Source organism: Dreissena polymorpha, chromosome 11, assembly GCF_020536995.1.
Source record: "Dreissena polymorpha isolate Duluth1 chromosome 11, UMN_Dpol_1.0, whole genome shotgun sequence".
Classification (NCBI taxonomy): domain Eukaryota; kingdom Metazoa; phylum Mollusca; class Bivalvia; order Myida; family Dreissenidae; genus Dreissena; species Dreissena polymorpha.
In genome coordinates this window covers 46,017,246-46,036,523 of record NC_068365.1, presented here as the reverse complement: position 1 = coordinate 46,036,523, position 19,278 = coordinate 46,017,246, and the positions used below count along the sequence as shown (strand labels likewise).

The following is a 19,278-nucleotide window of genomic DNA, read 5'->3' as shown; positions in this document are numbered from 1 at the left end:
GTTTAGTTAAAACATGCATATTTTTTGCAAATATGTTGGTTTATATACAGCGGTTTTTCTGACTTGATAATTCGAATATATCAGTCATGACCAATGGAAAAAGGTAAATACACAAAAAAGAATGACGTAATAAGCATATGTCAAAATCATTTGAGGAAGAGTCATCATTCTTTATATAAAAAGTAAAAACATTACTGAAAGTTTGTTAGATTAATTAATAGTTTAATTGAAATGTTTTCCGGTGGATCGAATATGGAAAGTATCCTTTTACAAATTCATTTTGGTGTATATGATCATTTTTTGATGTCTTGCTCAGAAATTCAACTTCAGTGCTTGATTTAGTCCGAATAATTAGACGTAAGCTACCCCGCTTACGTCTAAACGGCTACCGTCGTTTTCCTATAGCAAATTGAGTTCACTTTAAACTTCAGTTTTTCTCGTTAAATCTTTGCTAATGCATAAAATTATCATTAATTAGACATAAATGTGTGCGATTACCTCTTAAATGTGTAAAAATTGTGCTTTTAAACCACTTATGTACATTTTTAAAAATAAACATACACAACACACGATGTAAATCGACCTCATATTTATAGGAGTATGCTTGATTAAAACTTATAAATATGACTATGACATGTATGAAGTATGAGTTTTATTTTCATGTTATCTAAGATTTCTTGCGAGAGTTTAAACATTTTCCGATAAAATGCCTTGCTGCTAATGATCAAATTTCTTCATAGTCTTATAGATCTTTCAGAATAGGTAAACAATTGATATTGATATAACACGATGTAATATTCTGTTCGGACACATCAGGTATCCTCTCGTTGTATTTCTGGATTGCTGAGGGTTTTTTTCATGATTATTTTTTAAATTGACCGTTTTCCCCTTAGCACATGACCTTTGCTAGACCTGCTCTCAATAACAAAATCCAGAAGATTCAGGTCGATGGTCCGGTGGTTGCCTTCCACTGGTTGTGCAGGTCCTGAACCGGCAAGAGACTCATCCTGGTTTTCCAAAGCCTGTTGAGAAACCTTACTGCTGAAGGAAATAATATTTTATAATGATATTTTATCAAGTACCTGTGCTGTCGATTGCTCACCAGTTTTCTGCTGCTTCCTCTGTGCAGCCATCTCGTGGTCGATATGTACAGCCAACGTAATCAGTGCTGCCTAGTTAATTTGTTTTGCCAAGGACTTGGTTAAGGTCCACCTCCAGCAGCTGAGTCCCTGTCCCTGGAGAAGGCGCCTCTCTGCACTCATCCTCTGACAAACCCACCAAATGCCATGTTTACATGAAAAACAGAAACAGATTGGTTCCACAGGTTGCACGGTGACTCATTCGCCAGAGGTCCCCAGTTTCCCAGGTGCTACATACAGATCATGCCGCCTAATGATGCAGAAAGTTGTTTGGCACATACAAATGATAACATAATATAATAAAAAACTTGGGAGAACTCCATGGCTTCCTGGCCCCTCCTCTCCATTAGACAAGACATAATTAGCATGAAGGACTTGTTTAAGGCTTCAGCAGTAGTCACATTCCTTGCAGTGATCACAAACAACTGCTTTTGGCACAGAGAGTACACCTGGGTGTCTTTTTTATACATATACACAATGGATAATGTCTATGAATTAGTCTCTTCGTCAGTTGCAGTTCTCCTTCATTAGATGTTTCGGCGCTGTCAACAACATCTTCCGGAGATGCGCTGGCCGAGGGTGATCAAACCTCGACCAGAGACTGATAAGCTGTCCACTGCTGCTGTCTCATCTGCCATTACCATTTTGAGGCTGATTCTGCTTGCCTGCAAACATATGCTATTGCCTGTCTCCATAGGCCTTCCGGAGTGACTGCCCGGCAAATCCCTTACTGCCAACCTTGACAGGGAGTATGACAGGGTCTTCTATCCTTGTCATCCGCACTCATCAAGTAGCGGCTGGTATTTGACCTTCTTTCTCCATTCGATCTTCCCATGGCACTTTCAGTTCCAGAAGCACTAGCTCCTGCGTTGCTCTTGACAGCAACAATTAGGACATAGAGTGGTTGTGGCGACATCTTAGCAAAAATCCAGTTTAGGTGGATAGTTTTATCAGTGATAAGCCTGTGCAGACTGGGTCGACACTTTACCAACATTCATTATGATGGAATTTCCAAGAACATGGCTCATTTATAATTATTGAGTATTCTTCAGAGCATTATATGCAGTACAAATAATAGGTGTATTTGCCATGACAAACAAATGCAATTTTCAGGTTTCAATACAAATGTCGGTTTCATCCACACTTTCCTTAATCGTACTCCAGAGCACCTGTTCAACCTGAAATTTGCAGCAAAAGACTTGGAGAGAAATGCGAAGAAGAGTGAAAAATCTGAGAGGGAGGAGAAGGTGAAACTAAAAAAGGTATGCATCATGTGAGCTTTCTCCCTCTAGGTGTTTTGTTTTGCCCATCTTTGAAGAAGCTGGCATACTGTGTGTCTGTCTGTCTGTCTGAGTAAATATTGTTCCAGACCTAGTTTGCAATATATTGACGGATTTTAAATAAATTGGCACAAATTTTAACCATCATAAGACGATGTGTTGTAAGGAAGACACTTCTCCTTACATCATAGGCTAAGGTCACACATTGTCATAGAGGTCATAGCTCAAAGTTTGTCATAAAACAGCTTCTTTGGATTTCACCTAAGGTCCTTTATCATTCAACCTTCAATTTTAAAATAACTTAAAAGACAAGCTCACACTAATAGTACAAGAGCCAAATTTGGACATGAAAAAGCTTAATAAATTTCTGTCTTACCTATTACTTTGCCACATATTGACGGATTTTGAAATAACTTAGCACAAATATAAATTATCATAACATTATAATGTGTCGCATGTAACATTTTAAGGTCTGACAAAGTCAAATTTGACCTCCAAACAGTGTTTTTTTTACATAAGTGGAGTTTTGAGACAAACGTCGAATATGGGGGCATTTGTGGCCTATGGACACATGTCTTGTTATACTCTTCAGTCTTGTGTTCAAATTGCTAGTTGCCTAGTAAGATTTGTTGCAAATATTACCATTAATAGTAAGTATGTTTGTTCATATACCATTAATTTTCATATTGTTATAACTAATTCTTATTCTTGCTTCATTTTTGTCCTCATTTTCAAAGGCCATTCAAAAAGGCAACATGGAAGGTGCAAAAATCCATGCAGAGAACGCAATCCGACAGAAAAACCAGGCATTGAACTATCGCCGTATGAGTGCCAGAATAGATGCTGTCAGCGCTAGAGTACAGACTGCACTCACAACAAAACAGGTATTGAAAATGTGCAGGTTTTCAGTGTACAGACTGCAATCACAACAAAACAGGTACTTCAGGTTGTGCTTAATCCTGAATGAATACTTAAAAATATAAGCGCATGGCAAATAAAAAAACATTGATCCATATTGTAAGAATTCTTTTTCGTAAAATGTAGAGGATAATAATAAAAAATTATTGTAGTTTAACTGTCCCCTACGGGTTTCACTGGAGGGGACTTACGGTTTGTGACCTGTGCGTCTGTCTGCGAGTCTGTCTGTCACATTTTTCTGGATCCTGCGATAACATGGCAATATGGAGATAATGCACGTCTTTTCATTTTGTTTCAAGGTCAAGAATTCTGGTTGCTATGGCAACAAATAAATAAAAAATTATGACAATGGTGGAGCCGGTAGGGGACATATATATTGCTTGGCAATAGTCTTGTTTTATTATTATTTTGTGGTATGTTGACCATCAGATATAATAAGGTTATACACCACTAATACAATAGTATGAAGAAAACCATAAATGTTGTAAAGTCATGTATTTTGATGGAAATACAACTCTTTGTTTGATTTAAACCTATTTCTCCTTTCATAAATTGCTTTCTCGATACATTTTCTGTTTGTGTTTGATTTGCTGAATTTCTTGAAGCATAATAAGCAGAAATTGCAATATAGAAATGTTGTACACTGTCTACAAAGTTACCTGTTTATTTATATATATGATAAGGCACATTTTTCATAATACCAGTATATAAATGGATGGTCTTAAATTTATTTCATACAACTGTAGGTGTTTAAATTACAGTAAAAAAACATAGAGATTTCTTTGATATGTTGTAAACAAAACAAGTTTATATTTAGTGTCTCCAAGATCAGCACTTAATTTATAATAGGTAAAATAATATACTCTCAGAATGGGATGAAATACATTTTGTTTTGGGCATTCCAATCAAAGTCAAGATGTTCTGTGGTTTTCTTTAGAAAAATAACTTACCAATCACTTAAAATAAAATTGTAAATGACTCTCTTGTTACCTGTTGTTGAATTTGACATGAATGACAAACAGGTTCACGTTATGCATATTATACAGGCCTAATAAATTTACACGCATCTTTTTTACAGCCCTCTTTCAACTGGTTACAGATTTTCAAACCGATGAATATATTAAATGCTGAGACTTAAAATTGTAATTAGATGTTTTTTATTGGCCTATCTGAATTATACATCAATTAATTGTAATGAAATGCAAGTAAAGCAATCCAATCTTTTATAAGAGAAACCATATTACAGATACTTTTAGATATGGAAATGGCACTTTCCAACAATGTGGAGATGGTTGACACCATTTCAGCAGGCTAGACTTAATTGTTTCCATAATTCTAATAGTTGGTCATCTAATATGAGAAAATATACTATTGACTCATGTTGTTAATCAGATCATTCTTGTATTTCCGCAGAAATTAGTTTTTAAGATAAAGCACGTCGAATAGGGCTCTGGAAATTCAACAATTCATTATTTAAAGATATTGCCTATTAAAATATCATGAATTCTTTGATAGAGAATGTTAAACAACAATACATGTATTTCATTCCCATCTACAACATAGAAAACTTAGAAAACATTTACAGCAACAGCATTCAGTTTTTTTATCAATGTCTAGTTATCTGTAGAAACAATTCTCATGGAAATCAGAGAAAAAATTATTTCATTCCCATCATTTAAAGCTGAACATAACAAAAACCATGAATCTAATTTAATTAAGAAAATTGAAAGACTTCATAAATCATTAAATGAAATTCATTCAGATCAATTCCTTACACAAAATGATAAGGAAAATGTGGGACCAAACTTGAAAGAGGTTTTTTCGATATAGAGCTAGACGGATGGAATATGGGGAAGAACGTTTGCTTTCTTTTATATAAGCATTATTTAAACAAGTTGTTGTCTTTTATTGATTTGAAAATGGGGCTGATTTGCAAGGGCAAAATGGTATTTTAAACGAAGCTTTTTCATTCTATAAAACATTTTTTCAAGGCAATGAAATTGAACATAATATAGAAGCTAATTTAGCTAATGTTTATCTGCCCAAATTGAGATAAGTTCAATCTGTTCTTAAATGGACTGCTTTAAATTAAAGAAGTATCAAATCATTCCCCAGGGGTCAAAACTGACCCTGTCGATGTTGTTACATGATTTATAGAAAATAACTTAACAAATCTCCAAGACCGCATGGGTAAGGGATGAAATATGTTGCTTGTAACATCCTTCACGTATAAAGGTCTTCTACACAGTTGATAATATTAAAATCATGGCCTTGGATTTAAAACTGGCTACTCCCGATGGGTAATACCTCAGTCACAAGTAGACAGCGATCACCGTCCGATCAGCGGCGACGTATTTTTTCCGCTCATCCGACTGGCGACCGCCCGATGATCGCACGGAAACCGGGCCAATTTGTAGCATCGGGCGGCGTCCGGATTAATTTTAAGTCTCACTTAAAATTTTACCCGACGTCGGGCCCGGGAAGGAATCAAGTTGAGATCGAAACAAGATCGGACGATCAACGCACGGGTATCGCCCGACATCGGATTCATTGAAGGTGTATCGGCAAAAATAAAGGTATTTCCCAGAGGCATATAAATCAGCCGGCGACCGTCTGATTGCCGTATGATGCTCATTATGATACACGTACAATGAATCCAATGTCGGGCGCACGCCAGGCGATAACCGTTTGTTGATCGTCCGATCTTTTTTCGATCTCAACTCAATTCCTTTCCGGGCCCGATGTCGGGTAAAACAAACTGTGATATAAAAAATTAATCTGGACGCCGACCGATGCTACAAAATGACCCCATGTGTGCGCTATCATCGGCCAGCGCCAGCCCAATGAGCGGAAAAAACGTCGGCCGCTGATTGGACGTTGATCGGTGTCTATTTGTGACTTAGGTTTTAAACTGTGTCACTCATCGGACGGCGGACGGATCCGATGTGTCCAGTCTTCCCGATGCCTGGAGATCGGACACATTGGCCGGCGACCGGATTATTTGTGACTGAGGCATAACCTGATTAATTATACAGACTAGTAAATAATTTAATAAAATAACTTAAAAACACGTTCTACACAGGTGAGCAATCTAGGGCCATATTGGGGTTCTTGTTTTATTGTGCAGATCATAACTCAAAAAGTAATAAAGGGATTTATGTAAAACTTCAAATAATGATCAATTACTTTGAGAGGAAGTGGGACATGTAAGAACCATGACTCTTTCTTTGATTCATGTATTTATGATGTAATTGCAGTTTGTTTACTTTCTGTGCAAACCATAACTATTAAGACATTAAGATTTCTGTTTTTCAATAAATAATCGAAACAAGTCTGCTTTTTCGAATATCACACTTTTGTCTCAAAGCAATAATTAGGTTTTTTTATCACTTACAATGACAGCACTTATTGTATTTTTTATTACCGGTTAGCAGATGTTTGTTATGTTTTGCTGATTACTTTTATGTACTTTGAACTGTTTGCACTTCCAAATGCACTGTGAGATGAAAGTGTATGATATTAAACATTTCAATTAAAAACGGCCATGGCTAGTGCATGTCTAGCAGCTTTTTTTAAAGCTCTTAATACTTGAGTCATAAACTTTTACTTTATATAAGTGTGCATGTTCTCTTCCATGTGTTACTTAAGTGAAAAGCCTGTTATTATCAAATATTTCAGTTAAAACCGGTCCAGCTGTGCATTGTCTAGCAGTTTGTTTCAAGTTGTTAATTCTTGATTCATGAAATAGATTTTTCCTTTATGTAAGTGTGTGCCTCTTCACATGGTATGTGAGTAAAAAGTGTTGCATAAACAAGTTTTTTTCTGTTTGTGTTTAGCTCACCTGAGCACTTCATATTGAGCTGTTGTGAGTAAGAGTGAGCTTTAGAGTCAGGCCAGCTTTAAGCTTGTTATCACACTGAACTCTTTCAGTGCTGGAACCGAATTTTGAAGGCTTTTGCAAACAGTTTGGATTCAGATGAGACACCACAGAACGTGGCGTCTCATCAGGATCCAAAGCGTTTGCTATTCTGATAGTATTCTTTGAAAAAACTCGAAGAAAATGCTAATTTTAGAAATTCATCAGACAACGTTTTAGCAGACAACAAATTTCCAAGCATGCAAAGGGTTAAGTCATAGAGGATATTTGTTGGATTCGGTGGATTATCGATTTTAATTCACGAGTGATCATAGAAAATAATATTTTCACGAGTGGCGCAGCCACGAGTGAATATCTATATTTTATATGATCACGAATGAATTAAAATCGATAATCCACCAAACCCAACAAATTTTCTTTTTATTTTATGCTTTTTTTTTACAATTTATATACATTGTTAAAGACTTTAACTAAAGAATTTCGCTGGGAAAATGACGTCATTTCGTCAAAAAATGACGTCATTTAACATAAACAGTGAAAATTATCGATAATTTTCACTGATAATTTTCATTGTTTGAAACAGTGAAATTATCAGTTTAAATTCACTAATATTTCTCTATAAACCACCGGAAAGCATGAAATAAAACATTTTAATCCATAGTCGATGAAACTTGCTCCTCATGTTTATATTGAAAATATCTCGGCTGAGTCCAAATCTGTGTCGATGCCTCAAAAAACTAGCTCACCATTCAAATCTTAGGAAAACATAAATCATGGATCAAAGTGGTAAAAAATGACTTTTACCACACCATTAAAAATGAATCAACTGCTTAAAGTCCCGGTTTGCAGAGATTTATATGGGCAGAATCGTAAGAAAACGTGTTTTTATTGAGGATATCACTGAAAATCTGGTTGAAATCGGTTGAAAACAAACAATATAGCAATTTTTATTTTGGGGTCGAGTACGGTAATGTACAAAAATGACCTAATTAATATTCATGATTCAACATGTTAATTCAAACCTTAACAAACAAAATTGCGGATACTGGTGAATTTAGCGGAGAGAAGGTAAGAATAAATGCAAAAACATCTGTTACAGATGGAAACTGAGTTACAACGCTACGTTTTTGCCTTATCAATGTATTTATCTTCCATATGCTAATAATGTTTAGCGAAAGCTAAATATAGATATAATTTGCATATCTCGCGATGCTGCAATGATTTTCTATCTATAATGTGATGTCCACAAATGATGATCACTTTAACATGGAGCTGAAAATGTAAGTGTATGAACAATTTATTTAAATAGATAAATTATGAAAGCATCAACTGCTGTTGTGAGCACAATTTGATTATCATTATCTGGTTTCCAGGTGACAGGTTCTATGGCGGGTGTAGTGAAGTCAATGGAGTCTGCAATGAAATCCATGAATCTGGAAAAGGTAATTAATAAATGAGCAGCAATCTGGGGAAAAGGGGGTTTAATTCATGTGCATATAGTGTCATCCCTGATAAGCCTGTGCAGTCAGCACAGGCTTATCAGACATAATTCTTTTTGTTTAAAGGAAGTCTCTTTTAAATGAAATCCAGTCAAGGCAAAAAGTGTTGTCGGTGATTAGCCTGTGCTGACTGTACAGGCTAATCTGGGACGGCATTTCACACACACATGCATTAAGCCCTATTTTTACAGAGTCAGGCTCAAATTCAAAGTTCTTTGTCTTGTTGCACTAACAAGGAAGTGCACCATATTTATCTCTGGCCTTCACTGTTGAAAAGGTTATTAATAAATGGAAAGTTGTTAATTATTTTTTCCTGAACAAGGAAATAAGCCATGTTTGTGCTTGTCTGGTAAGTGGATCTTTTAGTTTTTACCCTTGTTGTTTTAAAAGAAAACCTTCACATTTCTGACCTTACTGTGTACAATACAGTTTATTGTTGAAGTCAATACTAGGCCTACAATGAAAATTTCTTTTTAAAGAAAGCATACCAATTCAATGAAATTGTAATTATGTTGACACCCCTACCCCCCCTACCCCCCAAAAAAATATTTTTTTAAGTTAAATTTTACAGGATAGGGTTGTTGTGAATCTCACATACCCAAATCAGTTATGTGTTTCCATTTTCAACTGCTGATGCATATACTTTTGGAATTGGATTGCTTAATTATTGCTGTGAATTGCCAGTTCAAATGTATAACAGCTTATTGATTTTAATCTGTGTCTTACAAGTATGAATGTATAACAGCTGATGGTCTCTAATCTATAAATTGCAGTCATCACTGTAGATAGACTTTTTCCTGTGTATTTCAAGTATCACCTGATGGAATTTCCTTTCTCTATTGCAGGTCTCACAGCTGATGGACCGGTTTGAGACGCAGTTTGAGAATCTGGATGTTCAGTCCCAGGTGATGGAGAACACCATGTGCAACTCCTCTACACTGACCACCCCACAGAGTCAGGTGGACAGCCTCATGCAGGAGGTGGCAGACGAGGCTGGGTGAGTAGACACTACATTTGGGCCTCGTTCTAGGAAAAGAAGGCATAATGCATGTGCATAAAGTTTCCTGACAGATTAGCCTGTGCAGTCCTAACAGGCTAATCAGGGATGACACTTTTCGCCTGAATTGAATTTTTGTTGAGAAAAAGACTTTCTTTAAACGAAACATTCTGTAAAAGTGGAATGCACAGGCTAATGGGGGACAACACTGTGCACGTGCATTAAGCGCTGTTTTCTCAGAACGAGATCTCTCGGCAGTGGGCTGCTGTGGTGTCCGACTGTTTGAATCATGGGCCCTACTGGCTTACAATGTAAAAAAAAACAACATTATTTCCTTCTTAGCCCTGCTTGGTTTCTTCCGAAAGTCACATGGTTCAACACTCATATATAGTTGAAGTGATTAAACTGCTATAAACATTGAAAAATCTCTGCCATATGTAGAAAGGTTTCTGTTACAGCAGCTGTGGTTAAGAAGCAAAAATATATTTTCAATTTGCTGAACACTCCTCAAGTTATCACAAAAAAGATAACCATGAAAAATGTCTAGGGGCAACTATATATGGTGTAGGGCAATAGGAACATTCAGATTAGTGTTTATTTTTTTCTTCAAAGTTTCTTACTTGAGTGCTAGTAGGGAAATAGGGACATTCATGTTGGTGTTTATTACGTTCTTCACAGTTTCTAATTTCAGTGCTAGTAGGCCAATAGGATCATTCACTTTGGTGTTTATTACTTTCTTTACATTTTCTTACTTGAGCACTAGTAGGGCAACAGGAACATTCACTTAGGTGTTTAAAACTTTCTTCACTGTTTCTAACTTGAGCACTAGTAGGGCAATAGGAACATTCAGTTTTGTGTTTATTACTTTCTTCACAGTTTCTTACTTGAGCACTAGTAGGGCAATAGGAACATTCACTTTGGTGTTTATTACTTTCTTCACAGTTTCTAACTTGAGCACTAGTAGGGCAATAGGAACATTCAGTTTGGTGTTTATTACTTTCTTCACAGTTTCTAACTTTAGTGTTAGTAGGGCAATAGGAACATTCACTTTGGTGTTTATTACTTTCTTCACAGTTTCTTACTTCAGCACTAGTAGGGCATTAGGGACATTCAGTTTTGTGTTTATTACTTTCTTCACAGTTTCTAACTTGAGCACTAGTAGGGCAATAGGGACATTCAGTTTGGTGTTTATTACTTTCTTCACAGTTTCTTACTTTAGCACTAGTAGGGCAATAGGGACATTCAGTTTGGTGTTTATTACTTTCTTCATACTTTCTTACTTGAGCACCAGTCTCAATGCTGATTTTGTTTTTGTTTAAGCCTGGATTTGAACCTTGATCTACCGTCAGCTCAGCATTCAGCAGTCGGGCAGTCAACGGCGTCTGCGTCCGGGGAACAGGTAACAATGTGCACTGACAGGGGCTAGCCCTTTACCACTTAGATATGTATTTTGACGCATTTGTAGTCCCTTAAAAAGTTACATTTAATAAAATACTTTTATTTACTAGATTCAAGTTTTAAAGACTTCATTTCCAATCCTTAGATACTGATGAGCAGCAAACAGCATTAAACCTGAACAGACTGCGAGTTACTCGCAGGATGTTCGGGTTTTATGCTGTTTGCAAAAAGCCATTTTCACTTTGCTTCTTCTGGGGGAAAGGGTTATTTGGCTGGATTTATCTTATTGCTTGCGATACTATTGATGATTTGGGAAAACACTTTGCAAGTAAATATTTCAAAGTTCTAGGAAAATGGGGCTAAATGCATTTGTGTAGTCTCATCCCATGTTAGCCTGTGCAGTCCTCACAGGCTATTCAGTGGCGATACTTTCGACTTTTTAGCCTACCTTCGCACAATGTGCTCATGGTGAGCTTTTGTGATCACCTTTTGTTTGTTGCCCGACTGCGAAGACATATCTGAGGCAACACTTTACACTCATACATTAAACCAAGTTGACCTCAAAACGAAAATATAAAGTTTGATAAATCTTTGTTTCAGGATGAACTTTCACAGAGACTGGCCAAACTGCGACAAATGTGAGGTTATGCCAGTTGAAACTGGATTGATCATGAATATTTCACGTGTTCTTATATCATCGCTGAAAATCTAGATTCTACTAGTCTTTAGCAATGTGAAAAATGTGCTGAAAATTTAATTAGCGCACAGATATATAAGAACTGTACTTGCAATGCCCTGATTGACATTATAAGTTTTTCAGACAGCAAAAAATTTATTAAAAAACTACATCAGGACACCAGAAGGTTATTAAGGGCTTCATATGTTTTTTTACCATGAATAGCATTTCTAAGGTTTATCTGTGAATACATGTACAAAATGTATGTTGTTCTGTCCTAAGGTCAACTGTTACTTCTTAGTATTATAAACGTTGTAACTATTCTTATTACTAATTTTAGTTAATTGATGGTAAATGCCATTAAATGAAGTTATTGCTTTCCTACTTCTATGTGCATTTTGACACGTTTGCAGTCCCTTAGAAGAATAAATGCAATTGAGAACTTTTCTTTATAGATTCAAGTTTTTTAGGCTTGATTTCCAAGATAGTGATAACAAGCAAACAGCATTCAACCTTATCAGACTGATTTACTCGTAGGCTGTTCTGGTTTTATGGTGGTTGCATATAGACATTATCACTTTGCTTCTGAGTGGAAAAGGGTTAAGTTCTTTGCTCACCAATTAAGCCAGACTTAACAAGGATATTCATCATTATCTGATGGTGATCTGATATTATGTATATTTTAATATTCAATTTTTAGGTTTATTGCTACAGTTATAATGATAATTACAATTTGTATTGCTGCTATGTCACCAGTTCATGTTAATGTAGCCTAAAGTATCGCTAAGTTGATCATTATCATCAGGTTTTATCTCATGCAATTATGAAACCCTTTACTTTTCTTTATAAAATATGTAATTTTAAGAACTATTTTGTTGTATTTTGTATAGTTATGAATAAATAATAAAATTGTGTTTTTTTATTGGAAAATTAGTAGCTAATTTTACGGCTTTTAACATTGAGAATGAAAATATATTTAGACATTTGTTCCTGATCTTAATTATATGTGTCTTGACAGTTTGCTATGAATATTTATACCCCCATTACCATTGGTAATGGGGGTATTAAAGGAGTCACTTTGTCAGTCGGTCTGTCAGTCTGTCCCGAAATCTTGTCCGGGTAATAACTATGTCGTTCATTGTGGGATTTTAAAATCATTTGGCACCTTTGTTCACCATTATTGGATGATGTGTCACGCGAAAGAATTGCGTCGATATCTCAAAGGTCACTCTTTGAGTTCAAAGGTCTATAATGGCCATAAAGTAGCTTGTCTGGGCCATAACTTTGTCATTTATTGTGAGATTTTAAAATCATTTGGCACATTTGTTCACCATAATTGGACGGTGTGTCGCGCGAAAGAATTACGTTGATATCTCCAAGGTCAAAGTCACACTTTGAGTTCAAAGGTCAAAAAAGGCCATAAATGAGCTTGTCCAGGCCATAACTATGTCGCTCATTGTGAGATTTTAAAATCGTTTGGCACATTTTTTCACCATCACTGGACAGTGTGCTGAGCGAAAGAATTACGTTGATATCTCCAAGGTCAAGGTCACACTTTAAGTTCAAAGGTCAAAAATGGCCATAAATGAGCTTTTCTGGGCCATAACTATGTCGTTCATAGTGAGATTTCAAAATCATTTGGCACATTTGTTCATCATCATTTGACGGTGTGTCGCGCGAAAGAATTTTGTCGCTATATTCAAGGTCAAGGTCACACTGAGTTTAAAGGTAAAAAATTGCCATAAATGAGCTTGTCCGGGCCAAAACTATGTTGTTCATTGTGAGATTTTAAAATCATTTGTTCACCATCATTGGACAGTGTATCGCACAAAAGAATAATGTCGATATCTCCAAGGTCTAGGTCATACTTTGAGTTCAAAGGTCAAAAATGGCCATAAATGATAATGGCATAATAATTCTAAAAAATCGCCATAAATTAGATTCTCTTGTTTTTTTAAGACAGCATGCAAAATAGTCTGTGTAAATGCGGCACGTGGGGGTATACATCACCTCTGTGACAAAGCTTTTGTGAAAATAAGGTATAAGGATTATACATGTGAGCATATTTATGTGAACATGAGTGTTGCTCTGGAAAGGGGACTTCATGTCTGTGCAGAGAGTGTCATCCCTAATCAGCCTGTGCAGTCTGCATAGGCTAATCTGGGACAAGGGCCCCCTTTTCCCAAAGCATGACTCATAGAGAACATGTAGTTTGGTTCATCTTGAGTCCCACAGTATGCATGACTTTATCACAACATAATAAACCACAGGAGAATAAGCTGACAACATTACGTGTTGTATGGCCTTGCAAAATTAGATACAAAACCAATGAGATGGCACATTATTGGTTGAAGTCCAGATGTTCATCATTTAAAAAAATCTCCCAGCACAAATAACTTCTTTTCATTGTATCAACCATGATACCATCAAAGATTTATCCTTTCAAATAGAAATGGTGGATGTGCTATGTGATTTTTAAAGGATTTTAAATGTGTCATCTTTGTTTGTAACCTTGGATTTTTATATTTTTCCAAGTCTATCATAATCTGAAGTAAGTCACCCATGGCAAATCAAACCTTATATCCCATGGCCAATTACTAGTAAACCTAAATTTCCATGGTCCATCAAACTAATGTCACAAAGCCTGTCAAACCCTATATCACACGGCTAATCAAACACTATCCAATGGCCAATCAACACTGTATCACATGGCTAATAAAACCCTATATCCCATGGTCAATAAAACCTTATATCCCATGGCCAATCCAACCCTTAATCATCCCATAGTCAATCAAACCTTATATCCCATGGTCAATCAAACATTTTATCCCAGAGCCAATCAAACTCTATATACCACGGCCAATCAAACCCTAAATCCCATGGTCAATTGAACCTTATATCCCATGGCCAATGAAACCTAATAAACAATGGTCAATCTAACCTAATATCACATGGCCTTTCAAACCCTATATCCAATGGCCAATCAAACACTATATCATATGGCTAATCAAACCTTATATCCCATGGTCAATAAAACCTTGTATCCCATGGCCAATCAAACCCTTTACACCATGGTCAATCAAACCTTATATCCCATGGCGATTCAAAGCCTATATCCCATGGTCAATAAATCCCTATATCCCATGGTCAATCAAACCTTATATCTCACGATCAATCAAACCCTATTTCACATGATCATTCAAACCTAATATATAATGGCCAATGAAACCTAATATCCCATGGTCAATCGAACCCTATATCCCATAGCCAGTCTAACCCTATATACCATGGCCAATCAAACCCTATATCCTATGGCCAATGAAACATAATAGCCATTGGTCAATCAAACCTCATATCCCATGGTCAATCAAACCTTATATCCCATGGCTAATGAAACCTAATACCCCATGGTCAACCAAACCTAATATCATATGCAAATCAAACCTTATATCAAATAGCCAATCAAACCATATATCTCTTTGTCAATCAAACATAATATTCTATGGCCAATGAAATCTGTAAACGTATAGAAATTGGTCGGTATGAAATTTCGTGGTTTAATAAAAAAACAACGAATTCGTTGACACGTAATTTCTTGGATTTCAAATTTTCGGGCAACATTGACAGTCATAATAAGTAAACTTTTCTTAAAACAACCAGAGTAATAACGAAGAATAATCTGCTTATGTGTGTTGACAGCAAGGCATGTGATTAATGTGCACTGAAGCATGATAGTGTTGCCGATAATTGTCGATAAGAGCGAATAAGCGGCGATCTTGGGGTCCCCGCTCGCTAATTGTCATCAATGTTGTTTTGACAATATATGCAATTCTCTGCTCAATCGGTCCCCTTGTAGTAACAATTGAGTACTAAGGTCCCCAAAATACAAGTGTGAAAACCGTTATGTCTCTTTTAACTTTAATTGGCACTAATTGACATATGTGATAAATCTGCAAACTGTTAATTTGACGACGTCACGTAAAAGAGAATAATCGTTGATGTACAGTTTAAATTCCGTGCTTGATTTAAAAAGTATTATTACCCAAACACTTATCAAGAAAACAGCATATTGTATTACCTAGCATATCTCAATAAAATATCTCAGATAACCGAAAACAATAGAGAATGTCGGCAATGACATTCGGAAAGGACCAATTTCGGATTTAAAATGTAAAAATAATCGTTGGTACTTGAATTCGTGGTTCAGCGGAACAACGAAATCCACGAAAATTCATACCACACGAAATTGAATGGTTTTACAGTATCTGATGGCCAATGAGTCCTTATATTCCATGGTCAAATAAACCTAATATCACATTGCCAATCAAACCTCATATCCCATGGTCAATAAAACCTAGTTTCACAAGACCAATTATCAAACCTCATATCCCGTGACCAATGAAACCTCATACCTCATGTTCAATCAAGCCTTATATCCCATGGCCCACAAAAACTCATATCCCATTGTCAATTTAACCTCATATCACATGGCCTATTAAACCTCATATCCCATGGCCAATGAAACCTCATATCCCGTGGTCAATCAAACCTCATATCCTATGGTCAATCAAACCTCTTACCCGATTGCAAATTAAACCTAATATCCCATGTCCAATCAAATCAAATATCACGTGATCAATCAAATCTAGAATGTCATGGCCAATGAAAAATAGTATCCGATGACCAATGAAACTTCATATCCCATGACCAATGAAACTTAATATCTCATGGCCAATGAAACTCCATATCCCATGGTCAATTAAACCTCATATCCCATGACCAATGAAACCTAATATCACATGGCCATCAAACCTAATATCATATGGTCAATCAAACCTAATTTCTAATTGCCAATCAAACCTTATATCGCATGGGCAATCCAATCTTATATCACATATATCCTCTTATATGTTCCTTCAAATACGGCAGTGTCAACAATCTTCATAATGGAATTTGTCATTGCCTAACTGACCTTTATTAGACCATTCTATTGTTAAAGAACACAACACAACTGCAGTTGAGTCAATATGTAGTTTGTGACATTCCCCGAATACTTAAGAATTTGGGTCATCACTTGTCCGTTTTTCACTAAAGCCCATGCTGTACTTTCCAGGCTAGTTAAAGTGGGTATGCACGATTGTGTTATGTGATAAATTGTAATATATTGATAACAAGAAATATCTTTAAAAAATATATACGGCGTTGATAGTTCTTGGGTCACCACTTGTCCGTTTTTCACTAAAGCCCATGCTGTACTTTCCAGGCTAGTTAAAGTGGGTATGCACGATTTTGTTATGTGATAAATTGTAATATATTGATAACAAGAAATATCTTTAAAAAATATATACGGCGTTGATAGTTCAATGAAAGAGATCAAGGATAGCGAATGTCTTTTTCTGTGCAGTTCTTAGCTGCATCACACGCAGTACGGGATGTTACGCGGAGTTTTCGCGGCTTATTTTACATTATTACATATTGCTAGTTATAAACATATACATACAAAACAGAAAACCAAAAGAAGAATGAAAGTGAAATTAAAACATATGAGTCAACCGGCCACACGCGAAGTATCCGTATTTATAGGCGCGTTCTTCGAACAAACCTGTTTTAGTGGTTTGTCGGGCATTGCTATTTGATTCGATTATTAACAGTATCGATAATCATCGCGTTCATGCTTAATACATCAGTCAATATGGTGGAATAATTATGGCTAAATTAATCAAAAATAATATTTATCATTGTATTGTTGAAAACACATTAAGAATCTATTATTGACATACCATAATTATATTGCTGAATATCTTCATTTAACGTATTTCTGGTCTAAAGAAAATTCCAGGTCACCTAGTTCACCTATAGCGTCTTTATTATATAACGATTATTTTACTGGCCGCGAACTGTTGTTGTTTTTTTTTATCGAGTGCACCGGGATTGTCTCCCATATGGCCATCGCCCCCAGAAAGACGTGTTAGTTGGTTACGGGGGATAGTGCAAGATACAGGAGACACCCCGTTCCAGAGGTGACCCTGGGTCTTTTAGTGCCCGGTGTATAGCACCTAGTACACTGCACCTCGGTTTAACGTCTCATGCGAAAGACGAGTTAGTAGGTTAGGTGCAGCGGGGGATCGAACCAGCGATCTCTGGATTGTGAAGCCAGTGTGTTACCACTAGACCACGGATCCGCTACTGGCCGCGAACTCCGGTGATGACCTGTATATAAACTCTGACATTCACACACTGGCCGCAAATTGACCCGATACCTCGCGAGTTGAAATGCAATGCATTAAAGTGAGGCCTCGCTTCCACTGCTCTTTATAGTTTTACATGTTAACATGTTGGCAGGAATATGGAAGTAAGTACTAAATATGAGAACATAGCCTTTAAGTATAAACGCTTTTGCGCTGGCCATCCTGTGAAAATAAAAGGTGCACGCACAAACTGTATTGACGTCGAGAATTGAGTGTAAAACTGTTCTATCTATTAAGCCTTTTCATTAGAGATAAAAGTGTTTCATGCAGTAAAACAGTGTTACAAAGACGCGGATATGTTTCCAATGTTCTGGTGGTATACTTAAATCAGCCAATGGAATAAATGAAGTGTATTCATTCGTACCTAGCCGCGGGAACTTTTATTTGAATTTTATTGGACACTAACAAAGGTCAGGTAAGGTGAAAAGCTGGCTTAGTACAGCTATGCCGACAAATATGTTACATTAACACAAAATAGACAAGAAAAATTATGCATTGAAGACGAATTTCATACAATGCAGCAAAGACAAATTAGCGCCCCGAGCCGATTTGGACGGAGATATTGCATACATATTTTCCTAAAATAACCGAAGCATTCGTCTTTTTATTAGTTTACCTGAGCACAACGTGCTCATGGTGAGCTTTTGTGATCGCTTTTTGTCCGTCGTGCGTCTTGCGCCGTCAACATTTGCCTTGTTATCTCTCTAGAGGCCACATTTATTGTCCAATCTTCATGAAATTTGGTCAGAAGATTGATATCTTGGATGAGTTCGAAAATGGTAACCTTTGCTTGAAAAACATGGCTGCCAAGGGGCAGGGCATTTTTCCTTATATGGCTATATATCGCTATAGTAAAATCTTGTTAACACTCTAGAGGCCACATTTATTGTCCAATCTTCATGAAACTTGGACAGAAGATTCATCCCAATAATATCTTGGACGACTTTGAAAATGATGCCGGTTGGTTGAAAAATATGGCCGCCAGGGAGCGGGGAATTTTTCCTTATATGGCTATAGTAAAACCTTGTTAACATTCTAGAGGCCACATTTATTTTCCGATCTTCATGAAACTTAGTCAGAAGATTTTTCCCAATGGTATCTTGGATGAGATTTAAAATGGTAACCTTTGCTTGAAAAACATTGCTGTCAAGGGGCGGGGCATTTTTCCTTATATGGCTATTGTAAAATCTTGTTAAAACTCTAGAGGCCACATTTATTGTCCAATCTTCATGAAACTTGGTCAGAA

The 19,278-nt window shown here is 36.4% G+C and overlaps 1 protein-coding gene across 1 annotated transcript; it reads left to right on the top strand.

The window, feature by feature from the left end:
* Positions 1-93: 93 nt before the first annotated feature.
* On the top strand, positions 94-12,698 carry LOC127850316 (charged multivesicular body protein 1b-like). The gene is made up of 7 exons (XM_052383277.1): positions 94-259; positions 2,304-2,401; positions 3,157-3,303; positions 8,588-8,656; positions 9,559-9,710; positions 11,031-11,109; positions 11,709-12,698. Exons 1-7 carry the CDS (start codon positions 232-234, stop codon positions 11,748-11,750), a joined length of 615 nt encoding a protein of 204 aa, XP_052239237.1. The 5' UTR covers positions 94-231; the 3' UTR covers positions 11,751-12,698.
* Positions 12,699-19,278: the final 6,580 nt, after the last annotated feature.

Excerpts from the sequence above, each read along its gene's own strand:
- LOC127850316 (XM_052383277.1), top strand. The coding sequence starts at position 232 with ATGTTTTCCGGTGGATCGAATATGGAAA. Across the intron at positions 2,402-3,156 it reads AGAAGGTGAAACTAAAAAAG|GCCATTCAAAAAGGCAACAT; the intron begins GTATGCATCATG and ends TCATTTTCAAAG. Across the intron at positions 11,110-11,708 it reads CGTCTGCGTCCGGGGAACAG|GATGAACTTTCACAGAGACT; the intron begins GTAACAATGTGC and ends TCTTTGTTTCAG.